Source organism: Zootoca vivipara, chromosome 11 (assembly GCF_963506605.1).
Source record: "Zootoca vivipara chromosome 11, rZooViv1.1, whole genome shotgun sequence".
Taxonomy (NCBI): domain Eukaryota; kingdom Metazoa; phylum Chordata; class Lepidosauria; order Squamata; family Lacertidae; genus Zootoca; species Zootoca vivipara.
In genome coordinates this window covers 36,854,955-36,873,247 of record NC_083286.1, presented here as the reverse complement: position 1 = coordinate 36,873,247, position 18,293 = coordinate 36,854,955, and the positions used below count along the sequence as shown (strand labels likewise).

Sequence of the window (18,293 nt, the reverse complement as noted above, 5' to 3'; positions counted from 1 at the left end):
CCTGTGTGTGTGTGTTTGTGTGTGTGTGTGTGTGTCCTGCTGTATTTAAGCAGGAGGAGGGCGGGAACCCACCCTCTTTTGGCCCGGCTCCCAGCTGCATAGGTTCACCCGCCCACCCGCCCTTTAGTTTAGCTCATGACTTTGCTATGGACTTCGGTTGGTCAGCTTGGTTGGTCAAGGGGCCTGGTAGGACTTTTTCCCACTTGGAGTAGCCAAGCAGGGTCTTTTCGCCTACCTCGTAGCAATCAGTCACAACTTTTGGTTTTGGCAGTTAGGCATTGGAAATCTTCAATACAGGTGGGGAGGGGAGGTAGTGCCATCACCTGCCCCACATTTTGAAGGGTACTCCTTTAAAGGTTTCCGGGGGCAGAGTGGCCCGGTCCGACACCCAGGGAGAAAAGGGCCTGAAGGCACGCCCCTAACGGTAATCACAAGGGGAGTTCCGGTTGATGTACATCATTGGGCTCCTTACTGGTGATTAACCCTTCAGGGCTTCAACACATGGGTTGAAGTCAAATATAGACAGTTAGGGTCTAATGCCTAAGCCAATACCGCTCAACATCCGTAACCAATAAAGTTGTAGCCTTTACGCCCATTAAATTCAAATTCTTGTGTGTCTTTATTTCACAGGGACTGAGGGACATTGCCACGCAATGAAGAAAAGTTCTGTAGGGATCTGGGAGTCACACCATCTGTGGTGCTGGCCCCATCGGGGGCTCAAAAATACTGACTTTTGATGCCAGCCCTGCCCACCACTCAGCCTCCCACTGCCTGTCCAGGGGTGGGGGTCTACATGTGTGTTTGTCTCACAGCAATGCACACAAAAAAATCAAGGCACAATTTTCTACATGAAAGTAATAACTGTGTAGGGAATCTGAAAGGTGTGGCTCTGAATTTTGCATGGGACAAGGCATTTCAAGGTTGTCTTCATGACTTCTCTTGTTTTCTGTTTAAGAGCAATGGGCTGATAGTTTTGCAGCATCCTCCCCCCCCCCCCAACCGAAAACAAGTATGAAAGGCTAACAAATTTACTATGCCATCATTCTATTCCTGTGGAATGAATTCCATGAAATCTTATGCCGAAATAAATTTTAATGTTCAAAGGTGCCGAAATACTATTTGTTGTTTGTGTTGACAGGTATGTTCTCTGTTGAGATGTGCGGAAAACAAAACTACCTAGAACTGAGTTATTTTCCGTTTGGTGTTCAGGCGATCAGTATATTCAGAAGAATATGAAGCATCTCTTTACTTTCAGTCATTTAAGCTCCAGTTCTATGCACACTTACCTGGGGGTAAGCCTCACTGAATGGTTGGTTGACAAATCTGTCTGTCTCTGGAGATAATGGAGGAGTGCTACTGTGGCACTGTAAGTAAGCATGCATAGAACAGGATGGTATATTGTTTTAATCTGCCAATCAGTCAGTTAAAAACTCAACTACTGAGTCCCACCAGCAGAAGCTCTGCACAAGGACTTCCACTTGCTCAGCAAGGCTTTCCCCCTATGATACCATGATATTAGCTCAGGAGAACCCCTGGAAAAGTTGGGGGGGGTAGGAGAGCCAAAATGCTCGCCCTGACGGAACAAACACCTAAGCATGTTGAATTTCCCCCTATGTCTACTTGGAAGTCCTATGAAATTCAGTAGACCTTACTTCAAAGGAAGTGTTCAGAATTGGTTTGGCCAAGGACAACAAATATTACTTTTTCAGTTTGATAATTTGGTTTATACCATCATATCTTAAATCAGGAAATACAAAAGTGCTTACCACATGCCTGACATTCAGCTATTGTGTTCCTCAAAAATGATGTTTCTTTAACCTTTGAAGTATATAAAATAAACACATTCATGAGGTTTTTTTTTCTTTAATTGCCACTATGACTATTACAGAAAAACCAGACAATGCACATTATACAACCTAACCAATAATACTGCCTAATTTTCCAAAACAGTTACTTGGTACTGTTTTTGGCATAATTGTCCATACTGGACCTTTTATGACAAGCCATCTCCATGTAAACAGTTATGATTTCATATTTTAACCTCCTCCTATCTTCAGCAGAACCACTTAGAGCAGATAGTGTTCACCGCAGCTCAAAAATCCCATCGGCCTTCAAACAAAAATAATAATGCAAGGCTTAAACTTTAATTTGGGCTTTAAATGTTTTTGGAGTAAACTGTAGACACATGTCTGAGCTCAGCCTTGCCTCATTTAATTGCCTTCACATATCACTAAATCAGCTCCAGGAGTCTTCATGATTTCCCCAAGTCTGGAAAAGTGTGCAGGCTCAGGCCATCACCATTCATAAATAACTTTCTTTCTTAGAATTTAATCCATGGAGCCCAGTGGTATGATTCAGGAATGAACTATGCCATGCACATCCAAAAACAACCAAGTCTCTCTCTTAAATTGCAGTGGACTATTTCATTACCTATTTCTTAATGTAAAGGAAAGAAGTTTGCCCAGAAGTCTCACTTGTAGTGTGTGTTTTTTAACGTTGTACACCGCCTTGGGATCTTTGGATAAAGGCTGGTATATACATTGAATAAATAATAATAATTGTGGGTGAAACTTTGGCAGAAATAATAAGATACCCATTTAGCTAGTGGTCAGCAAAATAAGTGTTATATAAACATGTGTCTTATACCTGCTGTCGGAGAAGATCTTTCACATCACCCAGTATTTGGTTCATTTGCATCATGTGACCTAATAACTGCCTGTTAAAGTCACTTGTAGAGACACCTATAATAAAATGAAAGTGATGAAATGCAGAAATTCAGAAATCCAACAGTATTGACACTTATCTAACCTCCAAAGTGCTTCATATAAGTTCACAATTGCCTAGAATTTGGACCTCTGCAAACTTACCATTTGTCTCTACACATGTTTACTCTGAGATTCCACTAGTTTCAATAAGACTTATTTCCAGCTAGTTTATTATTAGTTTTGCAGCCATGCAGCCCTATCTTATACGTGCTTATTTGGAAATAAGTCCCTCTGTTCGACTGAGGCTTACTCCCAAGCAGCCTTGGTCTAGTAGTTCAAGGACTGCATTGCAGCTTAAGGGCCAGCTCAACCCCTACAGAATCAAGTGATCGCTTAAATGTGTTAGCCAGCCATTCATGGATCAAGCATTACCAACATCATCCTTGCACATGCAGATGGCAGCAAAACTGGAAATGATGTCACCATCCACCAATGACAATGACACTCTATATAATAAAACGTGGCCTGCCTTGAGAGGACTGTGTGGCCCTGAAAGGTAGCGTAGAAATACCCAAATAAACAAATGAATACATGCATGGAGGGAACTATCAACACACAATTAAAGTTGTTGAAAGAAACACTGGTGTTGTACTGACATTCCTCACAGTAAGCATGTAAAGAGTGGGCATCGTATACATATGAGCACATGCACATGAGGCGCCTGTGTGGCATCGGTGTTTCATGCAGCAATCTTAAAGTGCAGAGCTCTCCTAAACAGAAGAAAGGCAGCTGCTACACAATTCTGTGCATTAAAATCCAAGACACATCAGCTCTCCCAAGATCAACCACCGATGACTTCATTTCAGCTAATACACAAAACACGAAAAAATGCCCATGATATGATTCTTTTCTCCCCAACATATGCTAAAGCAATCTAGTTTAAATTGTTTTTGGCCACTACTTTGATATCTGCTGAACAGGTTTACTAGAAAAAGACTAGAAAACATGCCCATAGAACAATGCGAGCCAAGTCAATGCTTTTCTAAGAACATACGCATCTACCCCGAAAGAAGGATGAGCTTCTTCTTTGCATGACTTCATACCTTGTTGGCATAGAGACAAAAGACTCTGGTGCCCTCCCTTCAAGTCACTTCCCATCCTTATCCAGTGGCGATTATTACAAGCCCCTGCTGCCATGCTGTCAGTCCTCAGAAAGGGAGGACAGGGAAAGGAAATCCAGCCGACAGATAGGCACTGAGAGATTGAGCTGCTATGAAGTGGCATTTGCCACGTTGTATATGCAGACCTGTCCAAGATTAAACTCAGGGGGAAGCAGTGCTGTCAAAGGTCTATCTTTGCACAGTCTTGATTGGCTGGTGGATGCAATGTCACAAATCCAACTCCCCCAACATCCTTGGTGCAGTTTTCCAGCTCTTTTTGCATTGATTTCCCTCTTTAAAAAAATAAAATGAACAAAAACAGCAAAAAAAATGCTTAAATGCAGGTGCGGAGTTCATGGTGAGTTTCAAAACTTTTGAAAAAGGTGAACATCTTGCCAGGGTTATAGGACTGAGCAAAAACAGCCTCCTAAAATTATTCATAAAATGGAGGTAAGTGAAATTCCAATAACAGGTTTTCTTCCTCAGATAACTCTCTTCTGAGAAATTTCTGCCTCCTGAAACTTGGGTGAAACTCTGACTATCCATGCGGGTTTGTGTTTTGCTGTTTGTTTAATGTTTCTGGTTTGGATTTAATATATTTCCTAAGGCAGTTGCCTAAGGAACAACAAGTCGAAGGCGCTGTTTATGTTTGGCCTGGTACAGAGGTGACTGAGAGGATAGCCATCTTCAAATATCTCAAGAATTGTCACAAGGCAGATGGAGTGAGCTTGTTTTCGCCTGGTCTGGAGGCTAGGACCTGAACCAATGGATTCAAGTTACAAGAAAGGAGATTCCGACAAAACATCAAAAAGAACTGCCTGATAGTAAGAACTGCTCAACACTGGAACAGACTTCCATGAAAGATGATGGACTCTCCTTCCTTTTTAAGCAGAGGTTGGATGGCAATCTGCCATGTGTGCTGTAGTTGCAATTCCTTGCCTTTTTCTCATACGTCAATTGGAGAATTAAAGTACAACATCTGGTGTCGAGGGCAAGACGTGGCAACTCTACTGCTTAGTTATAGGAGACTTTCTTGGAAGGATGGTATATCTTTGCTTCCTCTTGCAATACAGCTAGGATAAAAATAGTCACTAGGAAACTCAGTTATGCTCTGAATACAATATTACATATGCCGAAGTACACTTATTTTGTAATATAAAAACTACCTGGATATTGAGCTGCTGGCTCAATCTGTGGAAGAAAACAGTCCTGGAGGCCAGCTACTTGGGACAATGACCCTTTTACTACTAGCTTCAGTTCCTCCAAAGTGTCCTGCAATGACAAAAGAGATTTGGGGGCATGACATTAGGAAGAGGTATCCTTTAGAAAGCTCACAACAGTTCAAATGCCTTTCATGACCTTCACAAACACAACAGGCAGCTGCAAGAACTTTTTGTTAAAGGAAGACATACAAATGCTACTAACGCAGAAGCCAGTAATAGGTGTGTCTATATGTTGTATGAATGAAAATGTTCTTGCTGCAACAGTCATAGGAAAAGCTGCTTCCCAAGAACCTGAAGGATATGCATTTTGGTTATGACCAGCTAAGAAAACTTAAATGTGCCCTGTATCTTAAAATATTGGTATCTTTACCAAGCAGAGATTAGGTAGCTGCCCTTAGGGCAGAGTTCTTTGACCTTGTGTCTCCAGGTGTTGATGGACTAAAACTCCCATCAATCAGCTTAGCCCAATGGTAAGGGGACTTGTAATCCAATACCTGGAGGCCCAAGGTTAAAGAAAGGTACAGGCCAGCCAGATTACTGTCCAAGACAGAATTTCATCTGGATGGCCTGTTGTCGGGATAGAATGGGGCTATAGAGCTTTGGCCTCTGCCATCAGGACCTTGAGACACTAGGAGGCCATTCCTGCATCTCAGGAATAACATCAATGCAAGGAGGTGATTAACCTTGCACCACCCATCAGCCATAAAATAAGCAACTGCAAGGAATTTGATTCTTCATTTCCAACCAGAAGGAACACTTGGCTCCTCTTGGGACTGCAGAGCTAAAGGAATGCACACGTAAACATTCTGATCCCATCCATCAGCCAGAGAATGGAGGGCTGCTGGGTTGTGCAGGTTAGGGGGCGTGTCTTTATGTGCCTTCTTCAATTACAATCATTTGATCAAAGGCAGAATATATTGTGTCAAACCAGGAAAAAAATTCTATGTGCTACTGGTATCCGCCCCCCCCCCACTGTCTATCCATTGCATCTTTTTTTAAAAAGCAGAATGGGGTACTTTGCACACAGAATCATAGAATTGTAGAGTTGGAAGGGACCCCAAGGGTCATCTAGTCCAACCCCCTGCAATGCAGGAATCTCAACTAGACGATACATGGCAGGTAGCCATCCAACATCTGCTTAAAAAAGAAAGAAAGTTCACTTTCTTTCATGGGAGTCACTGATTATTATTATTTTTTAAAATAAAAAATAAATTAAAGTTGCTTTGTGGCAGAGGCAAAAGGAATACTGCACATGCCTAGGTGTTAGTATAACTTTGTCCATTAACTAAAAGAGAAGTTGGTTTTCCTTATAAAAGTACACAGAGACAGACTCAGTTTGAGATGCCAGGGTTGTTGAAAATAAAAGTTAGCAACCCTAATTGGTCTCCTTTTATATATGTAAGAAGTTCTCTGGTAAAAAAAAAGTTAGGTAAAGGACCCCTGCATGGTTAAGTCCAGTCAAAGGCGACTATGGGGTTGCGGCGCTTATCTTGCTTTCAGGCCAAGGGAGCCGGTGTTTGTCCACAGACAGCTTTCTGGGTCATGTGGCCAGCATGACTAAACTGTTTATGGAGCAACAGGACACCGTGACAGAAACCAGAGCGCACGGAAACGCGATTTACCTTCTGGCCACAGCGGTCCCTATCTATTTACCTGCACTGGTGTGCTTTCAAACTGCTAGGTTGGCAGGAGCTGGGACAGAGCAACGGGAGCTCACTCCATTGCGGGGATTCGAACCACCAACCTTCCGATCGGCAAGCCCAAGAGGCTCTGTGGTTTAGACCACAGCGCCACCCGCATTAGCAACCCTAATTGGCCTCCTTTCATATATATAAGTAGTTCTCTGGTAGTGCCACAGAGCTCCTCAGTTGCAAGGCAGGGTTATACTCGCGAATCTCTCTCCAAGAGGACTGCTCCCTCCTCTCCATCCTGGGCTTGACAAATGAAGTGCATGTGTCTCCACCCAATCAGCAAGCACCCTGACATGAGAGGAGCTTCTGCATGAAGATTCCATCACTCCTCTAAAGCTGCTCACCTGTGATTTTTTCTGCAGTGTTCGTAACTCCACTGCCTCTGAGCTTTGTGACAGTCCTGAAAAGGCTTTAGGCAGATCTTGAACGGAATCCATCTGCACACAGTCCACATACAATTCCGCTTTGCTGGAGCCACGTTGCAGGCCGCTTAGCCTGAGAAGGACTGAGCGGCGCTTCCCATCTGCCAGGGGCACATTGCTGAAGATCACAGCATTTAACTTCCCATCGCTCCTCAAATATCGAAGGGAAACTAGAACAAAATAACATTATTGTAAGGCAAGAATACAGTATAATTGGTATACAGAGGAAGTTTGTGGAAAGTTAAGGAAAGCCAGCTCAGCTTTTCTTGGTTTGATCGTGTCTGTTGTGACAGCTCTAGTTAACAAATCACTTGTAAATGCACATACCATGTGGAGTATTGTCCTAGATGCAGATAAAAATAAAATAGCTACCACTGGGAGGGTATTTTATTCACCTCCAGCTCTCTCCATGATCACAGATGCACAGGTTGGGAGGTGGCCAAACGCAAAAAGAAGGGCCTCCTACACCTTTAGAAGTTGTGTGGAAGAAGGAATTTAAACAGGGTTCCTTCTTCTACACAACTTTTATCTATCAGTCATCTGCTTGATACATCTTTTGAAGACATATTTTGCCCATGCCTTTCCCCGATCCATGAAGCTGGTCCTTTTATGCATGCTACAATGTTGGGCGAAAAATTTCTGCATTGCAGAGGGTTGGACTAGATTATCCTCATGGTCCCTTCCAGCTCTACAGTTCCAGGCATTTCTGTACTTTTAATCGCTTTTTAATTGCTTGTTTCATTGTATATTTTTATGTTTTTTAAATGGGTTTTCATTTTAATTGTACTCTTTCACCACTTTAGTGGTTGCAACCCTGGGGTCCTTTGAGAGGAAGGGCAAGATAAAAATTTTAATGATGATGATGATAAGCAATTTTGTGTTTCCTGGTATGTTAAGAACCATTTGGATCTATTCTTATATATTAAGTGTTATAGAAATGATCTTCAATAAATCATGAATGTAGGAGTTCAGTTCTCTTTTGTATCTGGCCCTTCTGGTTATCAGATTCCGTTTCATATTATTAAAGCAGAAATAGTAAGGACTGCAGCAGGGTTGGTTAAAGACATCTGGAAAGAAAACTCCAGAGAGTACCCCTTTCCCCATGCTAAATTATATGCAGTAACTGAACAATTTGCAATTTATTGCCCTTTAATGTAGCTCCATATTTGCTCCCTAAGGACCAAACTAGATGTCATGTGTGAGATATCAAGTCCCGTTTGCTTTTTAGGAACTGGCCCCACTATCTGCCTGGAAAAGCTGTAAATTTTATAAAGAGCGTTAATCTTCATGGCTATGAGAGAAAACGAAAGTGATTTGAGCATTTTAAAATGGCGCTGCTTCGACGCAACAGGGAGCTCCAGACTAAGAAGATTTATGGGGAGGCTGGACTGATTAACCCACACAGGAGAAAGAACATTTGTGAAACCTTGTTTGATATTTATCTCAGCAGCTGGGAAACAATCGGTTGAAAGTGGAAAACATCTATGTGACTGTAAGGGGAAGATCTGGATTATTATGAACTTGGAGGACGATTTGAACTTTAGAAAAAAGACGGCAGTGGACGGTTGCGAGGAATCCCCAATTTCTTGAAGCATGGGAACCCAAATAAAAAATTTTTTAGATGATTTGGCATAACATTCGGTTTGATTGATATATATATGTGTATAATTTGAAATAATGAATGTGATATAATTGGTTTTAATTGGAAAATTAATAAAAATATATTTTTTTAAAAAAAAGGAACTGGCCCCACTATCTCATTACAGGATTAGATCTGCCCTGATGGTTTGTTAAGCGAAGTTACAAAAGTTAAGACCATATAGCATTTTGTCTACTAAAAGGTGCTATGTAAGTGGCAACCACATTAGAAGAACACTGAACATGCCTTGGGGTTTCCCCCCCTTCGAAAATAAAAACAACTGAGGGAAGAAACAGTAAGAAACAGGACTATGTTCTCTGTGTGCTGTAATCCTTGTAAAAATAAACTCGCCCCCTTGCGTTATTTGCCCCAGGAACAAAGCTACCAGTGATCTCCTATGGAGCCATGTGTTGTTAGGACCTGGGATGCAACAGACAAGAGGAATCTCGGCTGCCTTATCTACTGCAGATTTAAAGATATGTGAGCATACTCCAGCTTTGAATCTGGCAAGGCCTATAAGAAAGATCCTGCATCTGGAGCAAGACTGGATAAATCCAGCAGAGAATAAGAGGAAAATAGATAAAGGAAAGGGTGGAAGAACTCACAATTGGCCAATGGCCATGAGACAGGATTGCCGGAGGGCAGCTGGATTGGATGGAAGATCAAGGTTCATCTGAGGGGGTGAAATACTTCTTTTGGAGAGAGCAGAAGGGGAAATGCTTGCTAGGAATGACCAAAGACATTATTATATTTAAACCATCTGTGTTGCTGCACCCTTCTATTGCAGGAAAAGTTTTAATTTAATAGTGCCAATGGACAATGACGACTTCAGTCGTTTTCACTGTGGAGAAAACCAGAGTCCCTGCTGCTCTGCTTATGAAAGGCAGTAAAAAAAAAGTTTCAATTTAGGATACCAACAATCCTGTGGGGAGCTGTTGTTAAGTGAGCACACACAACCTTTAAAGAAAATGCTATTTTTAAAAGTTGGGCAGTCTTTTCTCTGAGTGTATATCCAGGTGAGAAGGTCAGGAGAGAGGGAAAAGTAGACATGGAGGTATCTGGGGAGTCTGCAGGATATATTTTGATGGATTAGCATATGGTTTTGTGATCACCGTCCACTTCTGGAACACTATTGACTTGGATAAAAAAAATACTTTCATTTCTCCATTTTTTTAAAGCAGTCCTTATGATTTGAGAAGAATATTTTAATGCATTAAATTCAATAGTAAATTACAAATTCAGTCGTCAATTGATAAATCACAGAATTTATAATGATAAACATGCAAGATTCATCCAAATCAGAATGTGTTCAATGTTTCTGCAGAGCAGCATTTTAGTGAAGGCCTTTAATGTGATAGCCAAGCATATATTCGTTCCTTTTAAACAGAACTATAACATTACCCCTGAACCACCATCAATTGTTTATACTTGTATAAATGTACAAATGTAGTGGTGAAGGCTATCGGTAGGAGAAAATAACAGAGACCAGCCAGAGAATACAGTGATACCTCAGGTTAAGAACTTAATTCGTTCCAGATGTCCGTTCTTAACCTGAAACCATTCTTAACCTGAGGTACCACTTTAGCTAATGGGGCCTCCCGCTGCCCCCGTGTGATTTCTGTTCTCATCCTGAGGTAAAGTTCTTAACCCGAGGTACTACTTCCAGGTTAGCGGAGTCTGTAACCCAAAGTGTTTGTAACCCGAGGTGTTTGTAACCCGAGGCACCACTGTACTTCCTTTATGATATGTGGTAATGGAGACAATGAAATTAACCTTATCACAAGCAGCTTTTAGCCTGCCTTCTAAAGCAGTGGTTCCCAAGCTCCTCACCCACCCACCCTAGGAAGGACCACTTGAAAATTGCTGATGGTTTTGGTGAACCACTTAATGATTTTTCAGCCTGTTGTAGCAATTGCAAGGCACTCTGCTATATGCTGTAACTTTATTTTTATAGTTTCTTTTTTTATAAGACAGTAAAATACAACAGAAGTAAAAGAAGCAATAAAATACAATTTAAAATCAATATTAAAGTGAAACTGATGGACCACTGGTGGTCCACGACCAATTTGGAAACCCCTGTTCTAAGAGAATTCTTCTTCTCTTTTAGGAGAGCGAGAGTGAAATAATCATGAAGGACAATGCAGTCATGAAACCGAGAAGGCCAGATTGCAAGCGGATTCTGCTTTAATTTGTTACACTCCTAAGGGAAACAAGCGAAAAGAGAGATGGCGGGGAGAGAAATGTTCTGGAATAGCAAAACATTACACAGAGGAAAAAAGCTACCAAACTCTTGTATTTTTTTAAAGCAGGCATCCCCAAACTTTAGCCCTCCAGATGTTTTGGACTACAATTCCCATCATCCCTGACCACTGTTCCTGTTAGCTAGGGATCATGGGAGTTCTAGGCCAAAACATTTGGAGGGCCACAGTTTGGGGATGCCTGATTTAATGGGTTCCTTGAATGCATATGTTGATATATTGGTATAAAACTGTTCTATCATATTAAAAACAAGCAAATAAACATGAATTTTTAAAATATTGCTCCTGGCAATGGCAACAGGCACAAGCCAGTAAGCACCCATGGCAGTCAGACCACACAACTCAGATGGTCATCATATCCCTGCTGAGCTGCCATAAATTACTGCTGGGCTGCACCTGGCTTGGTGGACCACAAATGGTGCAATATCACGGCCAGACTATCTCTGTCCAAGAATCACTATAGTTGACGTAACAGCTACAGCTGGTAAAAGGCACTCCTAGCAACTGAAGCTACCTGAACTTCCAGCAACAAAGATGGATCCAGGGACACCCACAAACTCTGAATGTGTTTTTTCAGAGCAAGTGCAACCCCGTTGAGAATAGGCAACTGTCCAATCTTCTGGACATGGGAATCACCAAACCACAGTCCCTCTGTACTCCCAGGGTTCAAGCTCAGATCATTAGCTCTCAAATATATTTGCATTAATTTTTATATCACTAACATTTTGTTCTAAAGCAAAACACATGTTCTTTATTTGCTGATTTATAACAAACTTGTTTATAACAATTTATTATTATACTATTATTAATATCATCATCATCATCACATTTCTAAACCACCCTTCACTCTGAAGGTTACCAGGATGCTATACAACTAGTCCAATAAAATAAAACGTATCAAAATTGAAAGGAGAAAAAGGAATTTCAGTAGAATATAATTACAACAGAAGTCAGACTACCTTACATACTCTTCCTATCCCCCATAGCTTGAAGAAGCAAATGGATCTTCACTTGACATAGCAAAGATGCCAGTGGAGTGGGGAAAATGTATCTTCAGTGGAATTGAGTTCCATAACTAGGGTGCCACAACAGCCATGAATTGTTTGACTGTAGAATGGACCATGTGGACCAATGGAAACACTAGCAGGGCCTCTCCTGCAGACCTTATTGCATGGGACAGCAGATAATGGGAAATACTCCTTCAAATATTTGGGCTTCAAATATAGGGATTTATACCGTGGAAGTAGTCCCTAGAGCAAATCAGGATCCTGTGCAGCTCTTTAAAGATCTGTGTAATATTATCCTATTTTGTTGTGGCATTTATTAATCTAGCAGTTACATTCTGCAGCTGCTGCAACTTCTGGAACGTCTTCAAGGGCAGTCCCATGTAGAGCTACATATGAGGTTACTAGAGCATGTAGTACTGTGGCTGGAGTATTGCAGTCCAGATGCAGTTGTGGGTGGTGAATGAATTAGAAATACACACTCTTGCCACTTAGGTCACCTGGGCTTCAAATGACAATATTGGCTCTAGAAACAACCCCCGACTACCCCTTTAGGCAGCAATCCTACACCCACTTGCCTGGGAGTAAGCCCCTTGGCTTCATATACATACATATACAGGGTTGTAGTGTTAGCCTGCAATCCTATGCATGCTTACTTGGGATTAAGTTCCATTTAACTCAGTGGGGTTTACTTGTATAGACCTGCACTTGATCCAACCAAATGCATTTTAAAAGGCTCACCTTTTAGTCAATCAAAAGTTTTTAAATCTATTAGTCTAACCAATCACTCACGAGTTGCAGCCCCAATGTAAAGGCAATTTAACCTAACGTTTCTGTAATTGGTTAGCATGCAATTTTAGTTAGTAGGTTTATTCTAATTTCACAACCATTTCTCCCTTTGTAGAGAACACCACACATTTTACATGCTGTACATTCATGAATTTACCATAGCATGGCAGAGTTCCACACAAGTCAGCGCTACGGCTCTAAACAAGCGCATTCCACTCAGCCAAGAGCATTTTCTGTCATGTGGCTGATTTTATAAGGCCTTTGCAACAGGAATGTTTATCTTGCACAGTCAAAGCTAAACTTCGGGATCAACTAAATTAAGTTCCCATCTTTCATATGCTGAATGCAGCATGTGCGTGTATCTATCAAATTCCTCAGTAATTTGAAACAGTGATTTCCCAAAGGGGGAAAAGGAAGAAAGAAAAACCTTTGACTTGGTTCTTTGAGAACCATTCATCACCGCCAGTGGGAAGTTTGCTGGCAGAAAGATGCCAGCCCCCATCTCCCAACACGGGGAATCAAGACTGTTCAAGAACGCAGAGACAGGATGTTGCCATAAGCTAATTCTCGTACTGAAGCATGGAATTCAATGAGTATGCAAGTAGGCAATAAAAAGCAGTAGCAAAGTGTTAGAATTGTATTTACATTAGCCTTCATTCCTAGTCTCAGTACTGATAAGACTCCAATACTGCAATAAGCTCTGAGCACCAGAATTTAGGAAGGATATCAAGAAGCACAGAAGTATTCAGGAAGTGTTTAAGAGGATGGTAAAAAAACAATTCCAGGAGTAAACATTAATTAAATGAATTAAAACTTCACCCAAAAATGTAAGCTAATTGTAGAAGATTTGTGTGAGAGACCTTCTTGAGAATATGCCCAATAGAATCACACCTATTCATTGCTTTCACACCCACCCACCCGACTTTTGAAGGACTTACCTTTATTCACCCGTCCCATAACTGTGAATTCAAAATATTTTCTGTTTTCAGTGGAGGAATATAGCCCAAATACAACAGCTGTGCTTTTGGGTTGCAGTCTGAATGTCGACAGCACGTAAATTTCATTCAGTGTAGAATCGGCCAGTGTCTGTTGCAAGAAGGTTTTTACTAGCCTCTGGTTGGGTGTAGAAAGAAGATCAAAAACTATAAAGAGATAAGAAGGATTTCAATAAGTTGATTATTATAAATACAGTAATATACAAGTGGGACTTCAATAAAATGGTGCAGTTCACCCTTGCAGCATGACAGAAGCCTGTAATTTTATCAGGATAAGTTGTTTGTTGTTTACTGCTGTAACAATTGTTTTCTCAAAATGTATTTTCTGTACCATGAAAAATAAATAAAAACAAAAAAACTAGGAATGCTCCTGTTTCAGTTTCTGGCCAATCAGCTATGTCCTCCTCCAGGAAATTCCATTTCACCACCAATATTACCCCCAACTTTGCACTTCCCCTTGCCCAAATGCCAACCTGAGCATTTAAGGGCTGATTTAGTTCATGGAGAGAAATGGAGCTCTGCAGCTGCAGATTCAAACTGCCTCAAGCCACCTTAGTTGGTGCGAGTCATAGCTCAGTGAGTGGTAAACCACATGGTTTGCTTGTGGAAGGTCACAGATTATATCCCAGGCATCTTCTGTTACAAGTACAGTATCTTTCAGGTGGCATGTTTGGGAACACCTTGAAGCGGTGGACAGTTTCACTTGTACCGGTAGTACCAAACAAGAAAGATTTATGGTCTGATTCACTACAAATCAGTCATCTGTTCTTTCAGAAGAACTTACAAGAAATTCCTTCTTGGGCTGGCTTTTAAAGAGGTGAGATTTTATTCTGTTTCGCTAAAAGGAAAGCTATTGCTTTTTCCTGCTCTGAGTTTTTGATATGGAGGTGGCTACAGATACAAATAAATCAATAAATTTCCAATGATTATTAGTGTTATTTAAAATCGCCCTTCACTAACCCAACTGTGTTGAAAGAATGAAGAGTGTTAAGGGACATGTCACCAATCTCCTGGTGAAAAGTACATCAGGAAGATGGGAAAGACTTATACATAATAAGCGGCTATGCTTATTTTATGCTTGTTGCTTATTTGATTGCAATAATTTCTTAGATTGCTTCAAGTCTGAGCTGAAAAAAAGTTTAATAATCTTACTAATTGTAGCAAAATTAAAATGCGTTCCTTCTGGATATACAGCTCTTTGAATTAAACTCATGTGACTTTATAGATGCCAAGAATCAAATTAACCTTTGTTTTTTCAGGAATTAACATGGTGCTAGCTCCCTGACCAAACTGTACTCATATATAAGCCACAGTGCAGATACTGTTGCCTGCAAGCTTACTCTGTAGGTAGTACATTTTTCACAGTAGACAGGACTTATTTCTGGCTCTGGGTGGAGACAATCTGGATTTAGCTAAAGAGCACAATTCTGCTGGATAGTATTTTGCTGAAGTGAGTGATCACTGAATATACAAGGTTATAAAACTATTTGCTTATTAAAAGTGCCATATAAAGAGACAGTGGTGAACAAAGGCCAGATATTTGTAAAGAACGATAAAACAGCAGAGCACACACATTTAGAAGCAAAAACTGGGTCTTGGCTTTTTGATTCAACAAGAGAGAAAGAAGAGGCAAAGGGCACTGTGATACAAGCAGGTGGTTAGATACCATTTGTAGATTTATGCAAGCAGGGACAGTCTTTGTGCTGCTGGCTTGCACATTCCCCTCTCTTACATCACACGTATTATAACACTATGAAATACAAGTGCTTCACATGGAAGTCTGCACATTGTTGAAAGGTTTCTGGGATTCCTTCTCCAAAAGCAGGAAACAAATTGATACAAATTGAGCTTTCGTTGGCTTCCATTTAGAACAGATGCTGTTAGATTCCAGCTCCCATCAGCCTCAGCCAGAACGGTCAGGGATGATGGGCGTTGTCATCCAAAGGTATCTGGACGGTCAATGTGCTCCTCATACCTGAATCAGAGCACCTGTTGCACACACTATGTTTATGTGTGTGGTACAATGTGCTTATTCCTTAACCATGCTGTATCTTCACCAGGATGTGTGAGACCAGGCCTCTGGTTTCAATCTTATGAAGATGGGGAATTGTTACCTACCGATTTATCCAATAGCGGAGTGGTAAATTACCACAATGTAATAATCCTGCCATGCGGCATAGATTATTTAACATATCTACACTTGACTGAAAATCTGAGAAGTGGTAAAATTATTTCCATCAGTTGGCAGCTTGTTACAGATAACCAAATTACTAGGTGGGATTTAAACGGACGCCATGTTAAATTGCCTTTGGGTAAATGGTCTTCTGAAGCCACACACTTAGCAGTGCTTATTTGAAGAACTAACTGCTGACATTCACAGAGGTTAATTATCACAGAAGGGCTGAACATCTACAAAAGCTTAGTAGCCTGCAAGTGTACACAGAATGCATGACTTCCCAGAGTGAATTAAACCAATTGTTTATGCACTCCAACAGCCACTTGGACACAGATTGGTAGCTTTAGAAACAGATTCTCAAACTTTTCCAGAATGGTGAGCCTCCAACTCAAAATAGGGGGGTGGGGTGACTAACTTTTCCAAGTGTAGTTTATGAGGGGACAATGATGCATTGGAAACTTAGAAGCACAACCCACACAACGTTTAATGCTCATTAATTTAAAAGGAAAATAACAAAGGACCTCAGACTGCAACCCTTTACTCACTTACATGGGAGTAAGCCCCAGCAAACTCAATGGGACTAACTTCTGGGTACGCATGTATAGGACTGCACTGCTTCACTATAGTGGGATTATCCCTTTATGAAATAATGACATTTCATTGGATCATTATTCTCTAACAGAAAGCATATTTTTCCGAAGGCTCTTTGTGATTTTAAGAAGCTTTTGTTAAATAAAAGGTACAGATTCCTTTGGAATAATGCTCCTGACAGTATATGTCATTCCAGTGCCTTCAAAATGGAATCCTGTAAACTTTGTATTTTGTCTTTAAATATTTTCCTGTCCTGTGCTTCCACCTTCTGTTTCTGCTCACATTTTGCTCACTTTCCTGCTCTATTAACAGTGCAGGTCTCTTGCTGTCTACTCAGATGTAAATCCTATTGAGTTTAATTACGGTAGGTTACTCCCAGATATGTAGGGACTGCAGCCTCATTATCTTGGGTTTCACTAGCAACCGCCTGTACTTAAATTTAGGAAACCATAATGAAGCAATTAAGACAAAACGAAAAACCCTTCACAGTGGACAATCTTACTGTTGCAAACTTCTTTGAGGACTGTGGGCACACTCACAATATGACCAGTGATAGACTCCCCCCCCCCATAAGAATCTGAAAAAGCTAAGTCTCCTGAATCAAAACAAAACCCTCTTTCCCACATCTGTTCTGTTAGACCACCACAGGTTAGTTTTTTTCCAATTCAAGTGAGGTTAAAGCAATGCAGCCCCAGAATGGTGAGAAGGCAGCTACAGGTCAGGAAAATCAATGGGAAAACCCTGACTGCACACATTTTTAGATAGATATTAGGGTTTGTAATACTGTTGTTTCAAGTCTTGTGCATATTTGCTATGCATGCACCCTTAACTTCTTTAAAAATTAATATCATAAAGGGTTCAAAAATTAACTTTATAATAAAACAATGTAATTTTATAACCAAACTTTTGAACTGTTTCCCTCTATTCATTCATTATTCTCTTTGGTCATGGTTTTGCAGTTGGTCATAGACATTGTTTTTCTTTGATATTCCCCCCCTCCCAATCCTCTGCTCCACACTAACCCCTTCCAGCCAGTGGATTAGGGGTTTAAGATTGCTCTGCTGTTTACTTATTAAATTATAAATATTTATAAATCATCGGGTGGGTGACCACAAGCTTAATGTGAGTCAACAGTGTGATGCAGCAGCAAAAAAAGCTAATGCTATTCTAGGCTGCATCAAGGGAAGTAATAGTTCCACTCTATTCTGCCTTAGTCAGACCGCACTTGGAATACTGTGTCCAATTCTGGGTGCCACAATTTAAGAAGGATGTTGACAAGCTGGAACATGTGCAAAGGGCAACCAAGATTATACAGGGTCTGGAAACTAAGCCTTATGAGGAGCGCTTGAAGGAGCTGTGTATGTTTAGCCTGGAAAAGAGGAGACAGGAGATATGATAGCCATCTTTAAATATTTTAAGAACTGTCATATGGGGGAGGGGCATGCTTGTTTTCTCCTGCTGTGAAGGGTAGGACTCGTACCAATGGCTTCAAGTTACAAGAAAGGAGATTCCGACTAAACATCCAGAAAAACTTTCTGATGATAAGAACTGTTCAGCAGGGTCCCATGAGAGGTGGTGGACTCTCCTTCCTCGGAGGTTTTTAAACAGAGGTCGGATGGCCATCCATCATGAATGCTTTA

At 40.9% G+C, this 18,293-nt stretch overlaps 1 protein-coding gene across 1 annotated transcript in view; it reads right to left on the bottom strand.

The window, feature by feature from the left end:
* The window catches only part of THBS4 (thrombospondin 4), a 37,745-nt gene that overhangs the window by 16,295 nt on the left and 3,157 nt on the right, over positions 1-18,293 (bottom strand). The window contains exons 2-6 of the mRNA XM_035100058.2: positions 13,830-14,033; positions 7,124-7,371; positions 5,032-5,137; positions 2,647-2,741; positions 1,767-1,818 (exon numbers count right to left, since the gene is read on the bottom strand). Of these exons, the coding sequence (XP_034955949.2) occupies positions 1,767-1,818; positions 2,647-2,741; positions 5,032-5,137; positions 7,124-7,371; positions 13,830-14,033 (705 nt within the window). The remainder of the gene's footprint in view (positions 1-1,766; positions 1,819-2,646; positions 2,742-5,031; positions 5,138-7,123; positions 7,372-13,829; positions 14,034-18,293) is intronic.